The sequence below is a fragment of the Erinaceus europaeus genome, chromosome 7 (assembly GCF_950295315.1).
Source record: "Erinaceus europaeus chromosome 7, mEriEur2.1, whole genome shotgun sequence".
NCBI classification, from domain to species: Eukaryota; Metazoa; Chordata; class Mammalia; order Eulipotyphla; family Erinaceidae; genus Erinaceus; species Erinaceus europaeus.
This window is the reverse complement of record NC_080168.1, coordinates 50,460,759-50,473,325: the sequence shown is the minus strand read 5'-3', so window position 1 is coordinate 50,473,325 and position 12,567 is coordinate 50,460,759. Positions and strand designations below refer to the sequence as shown.

The window sequence follows — 12,567 nt, the reverse complement described above, 5'->3', positions numbered from 1 at the left end:
GGAGGCTGTAGGGGTGCACACACTTCCCTGCACCCCCACTTTCTCCTCCATCTACCCACCTTCCCTGAAGGCAGAGCAAGCTGTCCTTGCTGACCAAGAAGAATGAGAGGCACACACACACACACACACACACACACACACGCTCCTACAGGTGGTATTTATTCCCCTAAGAATTCACAATTTCATTACTGCTTCCTGACTATAGCCCACTGGCTCTACTTCAGTAGGGGAAAGAGAATAACAATTCATATTCAAGGGTATGGGGTCACCAAAGCAGAAAAATGTTGAGACACTCTGGGTGTTGGGGAGCAGGAAAATCCTGGAAGGGGAAGGGAGGCTGGAGGGCAGAGCTTGGCAGTTGTAGGAGTCACTGTGATGCTTGAGCAGTGGTCACTGAGCTGGAAGTCGTGCTGTGGGCAAATGAAGGAAGGAGCACTTGCCTCCCCTGTTGGGTTGGTAGCTAATTCCTTAAGGAGAAGCGAGTTTAGGGGGCACTTTTGACAAGAGACCAGCACCCACTCTGGCTAGGTGACGCTTCCTCAATCTTCAACCATTATTTACTGTTCCTGTTGCTGGCAACAAGAGGCAGAAGGAACCCAGAACTTGCACGGTACTTAGCAAGGACAAACTCAAAACTTCTGAAGAGTCAGGACTATGCTTGCAAGCTAAAGAACCTAGAGAAACTAGCTTCCTAGTCAAGTCTTTCTAGGATCTGCCTCACACACAGTCTTCTGCCAAGACATTGCTCCCAGCCCAGATCCTCAAGAAACAACACTACATTTTGACTCCTAGCTGGGTCCCCAGAGCCTAGTGGAGACCAGGTCTGGGTACAGATGGCTGGAGAGCCCAGACTGTCACATGCTCACCCCTCCTCCCACCGCACCCCCCAATTCAGGTCTTCAGGACTATATAACTCAGTCCTTAGAGCTCTCTGCATGGCCAAACTCTGTGGCTAAGCTCTTCTGCCTAGCTAGAGACTAACCCCACTAATGGATCTGAAACCACCCCCACTCTCCTGGGTGGCCTCTAGCCATTCCCCTAAGGCTACTATAGGTGAAACCACACACACCTTCCAAAGTGCTGAAACCAACTGTGTCTTCAGGAGCTGAAAGTAGAAGAGGAGGATCTCCCCAAGCCTGACAAGGTGAGCCATTGCAACTGACTCCCCACTCACATCACTGCACCTGCCTACCAGCAGATAATACATATCTTCTTACATCTGGAAGCTTTCATTTTGGAGTCTTGAGATTTTTTTCTTCAACTCCCTTTAGCACAAGATTAAAAGATACAAAGCTGAGCAAAGGGAGCCTGAGTGGCATTTGGGGGCTGACCTATGCCAGACAATAATTCAAGAAGCAGGTTTTCTGGAAGAGGACTGAGGGATTTAGGAGAGAACTTAGTAACAGAAGTAACATTTACAACGGGAAAGAGAGGAGCAGCACAGGAGATAAAGAATTTGACCAGTTAGATAAGTCACAGTATTTACACAGTAATTTGATGGAAATACAATGCTTCGAAGGCATTACATGAAAAAAGTGGTTGCATACCAAAGTCATACAGCAACATCACAGAAGCAGCTGTTTTTGTTTTTCACACAGTGCCAGCGAGTGAATCCAGAGCTTTGCACATGCACGATACCACCAAAGTCCAATTTTAATTCTATATTTCTAGAGACAGAAGAGAGGGAGAGACACCAAGGCACCAGTCCACTATGCATGGAGGTCCCCTGGCGCTGTCCATGGTGCCCCAGGTAGTGCTGGGGGATCAAAGCCACGGCCTTATACACAGTGAGGTATGCGTTCTATCCGCTGAGCCCCTCCAGGCTCCCAGAATCAGCTTTGCTCTTGTGTAAGCAGAACAAAAAACATCCCTGATTGAAAGAGAAAGCAGATGGGGGCAGGGGGGGGAGCAGGGAAGAGTGCCAAGACCATGGAGAAGGCATGAAGCAACAAGGACAGCAACCTCAATTGTTTCCCACTCCCCATTTCCTCTTAAGAGGAAATCACACACATAAGTCCACAACCAGCAAAAGGATCATGACAACACAGTTTCTGTCAGAGGCTTCTTATTTACACCGAATCCTCTGTCCTCCTTTGTAAATAGGAACATGTATATTCTTAGGGTCACGAGATCAAGATGGAGAATTCAAGGAGACAAACAGGCTTTTTGGGGACAAGGAAGAGATGAAAAAATCGCAGGCCTTTCCCCCACCCCTGCCAACACACACACACACACACACACACACCACACAGTCCTCTCTCCCAGACACGTCACTGCTGCTTGAGTAGGAAGAAGCCCAGGCACAGAGAGAGCGAGCAGGGGTGGCCCTCGAGGCACGAGGTAGGCTGTCAGCAGGTCTCAAGGCCGCAGTGCAAGCCAGATGCATTTCCGAAGCACAAGGAGCTAGCTGGCCCCTGGATCTTGGGCTAGGTCTCAGAAGACTTCAGCACAATATTACAAAACACAACACGCACAGCAAGATGGGGAACAGCGTTTCCCAGTGGGTAGAAGAATGTCACCAGGATTTCCCAGCAAGGGTTCATAAATTAGACACAGAAAAAAAAAAAAAATGGAACTCTTAAGAAGATTCACATTTCCAAAGTCTCCTCCACCAAGTACCTAGCAGGGGTTGGCATGGGATGGAAAAGGAGGTGAGATACCCCATCCTGTTGCTAGCAGAGAACTCCAACGTGCCTTCCACAGCACTCACTGCTGACATGCTGCAGGGAGGTGGGGTAAGGCCATCATCTTCCTCCACACCAGCTGGCTTCAGGCTGATGAGAGAGAGGCGCCATCTGTTCTGCTCACTTCTCACCTGGAGACTCCATTAGACTAGATCTGAGAGGAGATGGGCACAGTTGAGTTCCACAGCCTCCGTAGTAGAGAAAAGAAGGGACCTAGACATGAGACTGTCCTTCTGGTTCTCTGTCCTTTTGTCTAGTCTGATAGCTGCAGTGTCCCTCCAGGAAGGCTAGCCCCAAGTCCCCACCTGCTGGGGGAATCTTCATGAACAGTGCATCAAGGGCAGGTGTCTTTTTCACTCCCTCTCTATTCCCTCCCCCCTCTTAATTTTTCTCTATCCTATCAAATAAAAAGGGAAGGGGGGAATAGCTGCCAGGAGTGATGGATTCATTACATGATGAAAAAAGAATAGGGGGCCTGATGGTGGTGCATCTGGTTGTGTAAGCACATTACAGTGTGCAAGGACCCAGATTCAAGCCCCCAGCCCCTACCTGCTAGGGGGAAACCTCACAAGTGATGAAATAGTTGCAGATATCTCTCTGTCTCTCTCCTTCTCTATCCCCCTTTCACTCTTGTTTTTTCTTTGTTTCTATCCCAAAACAAATAACATTTAGAAAGGATCTGCCCCCCCAAAAAAAAAATGAAAAATGAAAAGGAATAAAATAAATGGTTTATAAAAAGATAAAGGAAGAAGGAAGGGAGGGAGGAAATAAAGAAGTAAGGAAGAAAGAAAGGGAAAGGAAGAGAGAGAGAAAAAGAAAGAAAGGAAGGAAGGAAGGAAGGAAGAAAGAAAGAAAGAAAGAAAGAAAGAAAGAAAGAAAGAAAGAAAGGAAGAAAGAAAGAAAGAAAGAAAGCCATTCTCCCTGCTTTCTAGACAACAAAGTTGAAGTATTTCATTAATTTGACATTGGTTTACAATGCATGTAAGTATCAGGGGCAGTGCCTTAGCCAGAATGTGTATAAGACTTCCTGCCCCCAGTGCCACCCCACCAAAAGACCATTACCCTCTTCCTCCCCAAGCCCTCTGATAACCACTGTGCCTTTGCCAGGTCTAAGGCTGAGTGGTATTGGGTTTTGCTAGCTTACTTACTCATGTTATTTCTATTCTAGGAGTTGGCAGCCTGTGTCCTAAACCCTCAGTAGTCACCCCAGAGTGCTCTTGGGAGCTAGTCACCTGGTAGGGAGAGACGATGAACTTTATCCGAGAGAGGAATCTCCGCAGCTCCCCACGGCCAATTTTGGGGGTGGTCTCCATCAGCTGGAGCATTTGGCTTTCCATCAGGGCCCACCGCAGACTCAGCTTGCTGACCACCAGGGGTGCTGCATGGCCCTCAGAGCTTGGCCCTGTTGTCCTGGTCACGTAAAAGGCATCTTTCCAGAGGTCGTTAATGCCAACTGAGGAAGGACAAAAGCAATAGCAGTTAGCAAGGACACTGCCATTCACAGGCTGGCAGTTCCGGTTTGGCAACTAGGTTCACACAGTCACTGGCCCTGGGGATTGACAGGGAAAGTTTACTGAGCACCTAACAATGGCAGACACTGAACTGGACACTGAGCTCGACTGAGCTGAGCACTGAGCTGTCCCCCCAGGGAGACAAAGTGGTGGGTAGCTATCAGTGGTAAAGCAGCATATTCTTCTTGGTCTCTGAGACTATTTGTTAGAAAGCCCCAAATCCATGAATAAGAGGACATGCCAACTCAGGCAAGAGTCAGTAGAAATATGGAAGGAACATGGAACAGGACAAACGACTGGCCTGGCTGAAAAGTCATGATGTATTTTTTTTTCTATGTTTTTCTATGTAAAAATGTACCATGACTTTGCCAACAACCTGATATTACAGGAAGTCTGAGATTCCAAGGGTGTTGATACAGGGCCACATAGCTAGTTACCTAGTCAATTTGTTTGGTTTCAACTTGAGAATAGTGCCATAAGACTGGGCAGTGGCTCAGTAGTAGAGCACCTGCCTTCCATGAATGAAACTCTGGGTTCCATACCCAGCACCACATAGCCGAGACAAACAGAACTCTATGGGTAGTGAAGCAGTGCTTAAGTACCTCTCTCAGAAAAATATCACAAAAATTAGGCCAGGGAGGTGGCTCTGCACTAAAGTACATATGCAAGGCTCTGAGTTCGTTCCTTACATTGCATTAAAAATATTAAATGTTCTTGAAAAAATGCTCCAAGTCTCTGATTGTCAGAGAAATGCAAATAAAGACAACAACGCGATACCACTTCACTCCTGTGAGAATGTCACACATCAGAAAAGGTAACAGCAACTTCCTGTTCCAGAGGCGGAGCTACGAGCAGCAGATCGCTTTCTCTCCTCTCCTCTCCTCCCCTCCCTTCCCCTCCCCTCCCCTCCCCTCCCCTCCCCTTCCCTCCCCTCCCCTCTCCTCTCCTCTCCCGGATCAACTAAGAATACCGAAGGAGACCACCCGGACCGAAACAAGACAGGACTAGAATGACCACAGGAACCCAGTAAATCACCCGTGAGTACAAACACGCGTGACAGAGAGGAGAGAGGGGCCTAAGGAGAGATTAAGTGACTGCTAACAGTTCAACAGTTTATCAGTGGAGACACCACCTCCAGTCTGCTCCACAACAAGGGGACAGCTGAAGGGAGGAAAGGACTCCCCAGAGACTCACCAAGTGCAACTCTGAGTCTCCATTGCTACTACCCTCAGAATCTGGAGCAGCAACAGGGAGGGACACCAGGGGACAGAGATCTAACTGGGAAACTCAGGAGAAGACCTATACCTCGGTGGCATAGCTGAGGGGCTGTGAAAGTCTCTGCATAACCACTGGATTATCTCTGCCACACCCTGCTTTATCTCTTGGTCAGGAGTCAGTGATTAAGCTAAGAAGCCTATTGACAGTTTAAAAGCCCTCAGGCTCCCATAGCCTACAGGGAAGAAAAAAAAAAGAGGCTTTTACACCACTGAGCTCCAACTCAGGGATTGAAAAAACTGTTAACTTCCACCACGGTAAACCCTTTAATTAAATTACTTGGACACAAGTCAATCCAAGCAATAGTGATCAATAATTTGAAAAGTACTGATAAAGGGAACTCATAACATAATATATAAAATGCTTAAAACAACAAGAAAAAATATTGGAGAATCGAACCAGGACAAGAGTCCAGCTAAAAGTCCTCCAGAGGGTGAAGCACAAAACAACGAGTTCAACATCCAAACATTAGCTAAGGAAATAATCACAGGAGTGAGTAAAGAATTTGAAAAAATTGTAATCAGAAATGCAGGAAAAACAAATGAGAATATGGAAAAAAATTCTAATTATCTCATGGTTATTAGAGAGCTGAAAGCTGAAATCTCTGAGCTAAGAAGGCAAACTAGCTGAACAAGCTAAAACAGTATCAGAGCAAGGCAACAAAATAGATGAACTCCAGAAAGCAGTAGAGGGCAGAGAGAATAGAATCTATGAGGCTGAAGATAGAATTAGCAAGACTGAGGATGAATTAGAGACAACTAAAAAAGAAGTAAGAGATCTCAAAAAGAGATTAAGAGATGCTGAAAACAACAACAGAGTCCTATGGGATGACTTCAAAAGAAACAATATACGCATTATTGGCTTACCAGAGGAAGAAAGAGAAGGAGAAGAAGAAAGCATTCTCCAGGCCATAATAGCTGAAAATTTCTCTAGTCTAGACAACACCAAAGACATAAAGATTCAAGAAGCCCAGAGGGTCCCAAACAGAATTAACCCAGACCTAAAGACACCAAGACATGTCATACTTAGAATGGAAAGGAATAAGGATAAAGAAAGGATCCTGAAGGCTGCAAGAGAAAAACAAAGAGTCACCTACAAAGGAAAACCCATAAGATTAGCAGCAGACTTCTCCATACAAACACTACAGGCCAGAAGAGAATGGCAAGATATCTATCGAGTGCTCAATAAGAAAGGCTTTCAGCCAAGAATACTATATCCTGCTAGACTGTCATTCAGACTAGATGGAAGCATCAAAACCTTCTCAGACAAGCAACAGTTGAAGGAAGCAACCATCACCAAACCTGCCCTGAAAGAAGTTCTGAAAGGTCTCCTATAAACAACCAGACCACCACAAATAGGACATATATCAAAACACTCTAAAACTCTTCAAGAATGGCGTTAAAATATCTTCAATCTTTGATATCAATAAATGTCAATGGCCTGAATTCACCTATTAAAAGACACAGAGTAGGAAGATGGATCAGAAAACACAAGCCAACAATATGTTGTCTACAGGAAACTCACCTAACTCAACAAGACAAACACAGACTTAAAGTGAAAGGATGGAAAACTATCATACAAGCCAATGGCACACAAAAAAGGGCAGGAACAGCTATTCTCATATCTGACATGATAGACTTTAAAATAGATAAGATTAAAAAAGATAGGAATGGACACTACTTAATGCTCAGAGGATCAGTCAATCAAGAGGACTTAACAATTATTAACATCTATACACCCAATGAGAAGCCATCTAAATACATCAAACTTCTACTGAAAGAGCTACATACAGCAATATATTCACAGTAACACAATCATAGTAGGGGACTTCAACACCCCACTCTCTCAACTTGACAGATCATCCAGGAAGAAAATCAGTAAAGACATAAGGGAGCTAAATGAAGAGATAGATAAACTAGAACTATTGGACATTTTCAGAGTCATTCATCCCAAGAAACTTTTATTCAAACTTTTATTCAAATCCACATGGATCATTCTCAAGGATAGACCATATGTTAGGCAACAAAGACAGCATCAGCCTATTCAAGAGCACTGAAATCATCCCAAGCATCTCCTCAGACCACAGTGGAATTAAACTAACACTTAACAATCAACAAAAGATTAGTAACAGTCCCAAAATGTGGAAGCTCAGCAGTACACTTCTTAACAACTTCTGGGTCAAAGAGGAAATCAAGGAAGAAATCAAAATGTTTCAAGACTTCAATGAAAATGAAGACACAAGATATCAAAATATTTGGGACACAGCTAAAGCAGTCCTAAGAGGGAAGTTCATAGCTATACAAGCACACATTAGGAAATAAGAAAAGGCACAAATAAACAGCCTGATTGCACATCTTAAAGACCTAGAAGAAGAAGAACAAAGGAACACTAAAGCAAACAGAAGGACAGAAATCACTAAAGTTAGGGCAGAAATAAATAACATTGAGAATAGGAAAACCATACAAAAGATCAATGAAAGTAAATGTTGGTTCTTCGAAAGAGTGAACAAAATCGACAAACCTTTAGCCAGACTCACAAAACAAAAAAGGGAGAAGACCCAAATAAATCAGATAGTAAATGAAAGAGGAGATATCACAACAGACATTGCAGAAATTCAACATATCATGTGAGGCTTCTATGAACAACTATATGCCACCAAGCTAGAGAACCTGAAAGAAATGAATGATTTCCTAGATACCTACCAACTTCCAAAACTAAGACAAGAGGAAGTGGATAACATGAACAGGCCCATCACAGCTAATGAAATTGAAACAGTTATCAAAAATCTTCCCAAAAATAAAAGTCCTGGACCAGATGGTTTTACAAATGAATTCTACAAAACTTTCAAAGAGGAACTAATACCTCTACTTTTAAAAGTCTTCCAGAAGATTGAAGACACTGGAATACTCCCTGCCAGCTTCTATGAAGCCAACATCACCCTGATACCAAAAGCAGACAGGGACACAAACAAAAAAGAAAACTACAGACCAATATCTCTGATGAACATAGATGCGAAAATATTGAACAAAATTCTAGCCAACCGGATACAGCAGTATATCAAAAAGATTGTTCATCATGACCAAGTGGGGTTTATCCCAGGCATGCAAGGTTGGTTTAATATACGTAAATCAATCAATGTGATCCACCACATCAACAAAAGCAAGACCAAAAACCACATGGTCATATCAATAGATGCAGAGAAAGCCTTTGACAAAATACAACATCCCTTTATGATCAAAACACTACAAAAATGGGAATATATGGAAAATTCCTGAAGATAGTGGAGTCTATATATAGCAAACCTACACCCAACATCATACTCAATGGTGAAAAACTGGAAGCATTTCCCCTCAGATCAGGTACTAGACAGGGCTGCCCACTATCACCAGTACTATTCAACATAGTGTTGGAAGTTCTTGCCATAACAATCAGGCAGGAGCAAGGAATTAAAGGCATACAGATTGGAAGAGAAGAAGTCAAACTCTCCTTATTTGCAGATGACATGATAGTATACATGGAAAAACCTAAGGAATCCAGCAAGAAGCTTTTGGAAATCATCAGGCAATACAGTAAGGTGTCAGGCTACAAAATTAACATTCAAAAGTCAGTGGCATTCCTCTATGCAAACACTAAGTTAGAAGAAATTGAAATCCAGAAATCAGTTCCTTTTTCTATAGCAACAAAAACTATAAAATATCTAGGAGTAAACCTAACCAAAGAAGTGAAAGACTTGTATACTGAAAATTATGAGTCACTACTCAAAGAAATTGAAAAAGACACAAAGAAGTGGAAAGATATTCCATGTTCATGGGTTGGAAGAATTAACATCATCAAAATGAATATATTACCCAGAGCCATCTACAAATTTAATGCTATCCCCATCAAGATCCCAAGCACATTTTTTAGGAGAATAGAAAAAATGCTACAAATGTTTATCTGGAACCAGAAAAGACCTAGAATTGCCAAAACAATCTTGAGAAAAAAGAACAGAACCGGAGGCATCACACTACCAGATTTCAAACTGTATTATAGGGCCATTGTCATCAAAACTGCTTGGTACTGGAACATGAACAGACACACTGACCAGTGGAATAGAATTGAGAGCCCAGAAATGAGGCCCCATACCTATGGACATCTAATCTTTGACAAAGGGGCCCAGACTATTACATGGGGAAAGCAGAGTCTCTTCAACAAATGGTGTTGGAAACAATGGGTTGAAACATGCAGAAGAATGAAACTGAATCACTGTATTTCACCAAATACAAAAGTAAATTCCAAGTGGATCAAGGACTTGGATGTTAGACCAGAAACTATCAGATACTTAGAGGAAAATATTGGCAGAACTTTTTTCCGCATAAATTTTAAAGACATTTTCAATGAAACGAATCCAATTACAAGGAAGACTAAGGCAAGTATAAACCTATGGGACTACATCAAATTAAAAAGCTTCTTCACAGCAAAAGAAACCACTACCCAAACCAAGAGACCCCTCACAGAATGGGAGAAGATCTTTACATGCCATACATCAGATAAGAGTTTAATAACCAACATATATAAAGAGCTTGCCAGACTCAACAACAAGACAACAAATAACCCCATCCAAAAATGGGGGGAGGACATGGACAGAATATTCACCACAGAAGAGATCCAAAAGGCCGAGAAACACATGAAAAAATGCTCCAAGTCTCTGATTGTCAGGGAAATGCAAATAAAGACAACAATGAGATACCACTTCACTCCTGTGAGAATGTCATACATCAGAAAAGGTAACAGCAGCAAATGCTGGAGAGGGTGTGGGGTCAAAGGAACCCTCCTGCACTGCTTGTGGGAATGTCAATTGGTCCAACCTCTGTGGAGAACAGTCTGGAGAACTCTCAGAAGGCTAGAAATGGACCTACCCTATGATCCTGCAATTCCTCTCCTGGGGATATATCCTAAGGAACCCAACACATCCATCCAAAAAGATCTGTGTACACATATGTTCTTGGCAGCACAATTTGTAATAGCCAAAACCTGGAAGCAACCCAGGTGTCCAACAACAGATGAGTGGCTGAGCAAGTTGTGGTATATATACACAATGGAATACTACTCAGCTGTAAAAAATGGTGACTTCACTGTTTTCAGCCAATCTTGGATGGACCTTGAAAAAAATCATGTTGAGTGAAATAAGGCAGAAACAGAAGGATGAATATGGGATGATCTCACTCTCAGCCCGAAGTTGAAAAACAAGATTAGAAAAGAAAACACAAGTCGAACCTGAAATGAAATTGGAGTATTACACCAAAGTAAAAGACTCTGGGATGGGTGGGGAGAATACAGGTCCATGAAAGATGATGAATGACATAGTGGGGGTTGTATTGTTAAATGGGAATCTGGGGAATGTTATGCATGTACAAACTATTGTATTTACTGTTGAATGTAAAACATTAATTCCCCAATAAAGAAATAAATTATTTAAAAAAAAGAAAAGAAAAGGTAACAGCAGCAAATGCTGGAGAGGGTGTGGGGTCAAAGGAACCCTCCTGCACTGCTGGTGGGAATGTCAATTGGTCCAACCTCTGTGGAGAACAGTCTGGAGAACTCTCAGAAGGCTAGAAATGGACCTACCCTATGATCCTGCAATTCCCCTCCTGGGGATATATCCTAAGGAACCCAACATATCCATCCAAAAAGATCTGTGTTCACATATGTTCTTGGCAGCACAATTTGTAATAGCCAAAACCTGGAAGCAACCCAGGTGTCCAACAACAGATGAGTGGCTGAGCAAGTTGTGGTCTATATACACAATGGAATACTACTCAGCTGCAAAAAATGGTGACTTCACTGTTTTCAGCCAATTTTGGATGAACCTTGAAAAAATCATGTTGAGTGAAATAAGTCAGAAACAGAAGGATGAATATGGAATGATCTCACTCTCAGGCCGAAGTTGAAAAACAAGATCAGAAACGAAAACACAAGTAGAACCTGAAATGGAATTGGCGTATCACACCAAAGTAAAAGACTGTGTGGTGGGTGGGTGGGGAGAATACAGGTCCAAGAAGGATTCAGAGGACCTAGTGGGGGTTTTACTGTTATATGGGAAACTGGGGAATGTTATGCATGTACAAACCCTGAACACTTGTGCTTCTCCTGGAGGGAGCATTCACCAACCACCCGGGTCCCCAGGACACCAGAGCTGCTGTGGGTGAAAGCATTGCTCCTTGTTCTCATCCTCATATGCCCCACCCATGGCACAGAGACGCCTCCCAGTGCTGGCACTCACCTGCAGAAGCCGTCACAGAGCCCGTGGCATTGGCCAGATCCAGGAGAATGGTGGGGAATGCTGGATGCAGGAGGTAAAGGTGGTAAAGGGTGGGCAGCTCAGTTCCCAGGGGGTGATCCTGGCAACAAAAGGAAAAGCACATGTAACTCATGTCACCTCACCTGGGGATGAAAAGGCAGAGAAGAGAGGGTACTCATAGGTCCTCTCAGAGCTAAGACCTGAACCCGTGGAAATGTCCACCTCCAAAACACAGGCTGCAAAGCCCTCCAAACACTGACAGGCCACGAGTGACTCTACTTCACTGCAGCCAGAAAACACATTCTATCCCCACTGAGGAGGGGAGGGCAAGCAGGCGGTGTACATGGCCTCCCAGGCTCTGCCTGTGGGGGGACTCGGGTACCAGGGCACCTCAGCTACAAGTGAGGAAGCCAAGGGGTGAGATGGAGGGTGAATCACCCACCAGCATGTGCTAGGACGTAGTGGATGATGAATGGTAATCTAGAGTTCTTTTTTTTTTTTTTTTTCCAATAAACTAGATCTTCAACAGATCAGATCCTCAAACTGAGGAAACAGAGAAGCGCCTTCACGAATGGGTGAAGCGTACGGGGCTAGCACAGCTCAGCGACATGTGCCATGTGCAAGGGCAAGTGACTGACATGCTCAAACAGGTACAAAGCCTCAAAAAAAAAAACCCTGCAGAAAAATAAATAAATAAACACTACATTTGAAGGGGCAGGATATGGCTCGGTGAGTAACAACACATCTTGTCAAGCGTAAGGTCCAGGGTTTGATTCCCGCACCACATGGGAGCAACACAGACAGCATCAAGGGAACT

The 12,567-nt window shown here is 43.6% G+C and overlaps 1 protein-coding gene across 1 annotated transcript in view; it reads right to left on the bottom strand.

Moving 5' to 3' along the window:
• Window positions 1-138: 138 nt before the first annotated feature.
• The window catches only part of FAM234B (family with sequence similarity 234 member B), a 62,773-nt gene continuing 50,344 nt past the window's right edge, over window positions 139-12,567 (bottom strand). Inside the window, exons 11-13 of the mRNA XM_060194399.1 lie at window positions 11,733-11,850; window positions 3,917-4,137; window positions 139-2,838 (exon numbers count right to left, since the gene is read on the bottom strand). Of these exons, the coding sequence (XP_060050382.1) occupies window positions 2,833-2,838; window positions 3,917-4,137; window positions 11,733-11,850 (345 nt within the window). The 3' untranslated portion in view covers window positions 139-2,832. The remainder of the gene's footprint in view (window positions 2,839-3,916; window positions 4,138-11,732; window positions 11,851-12,567) is intronic.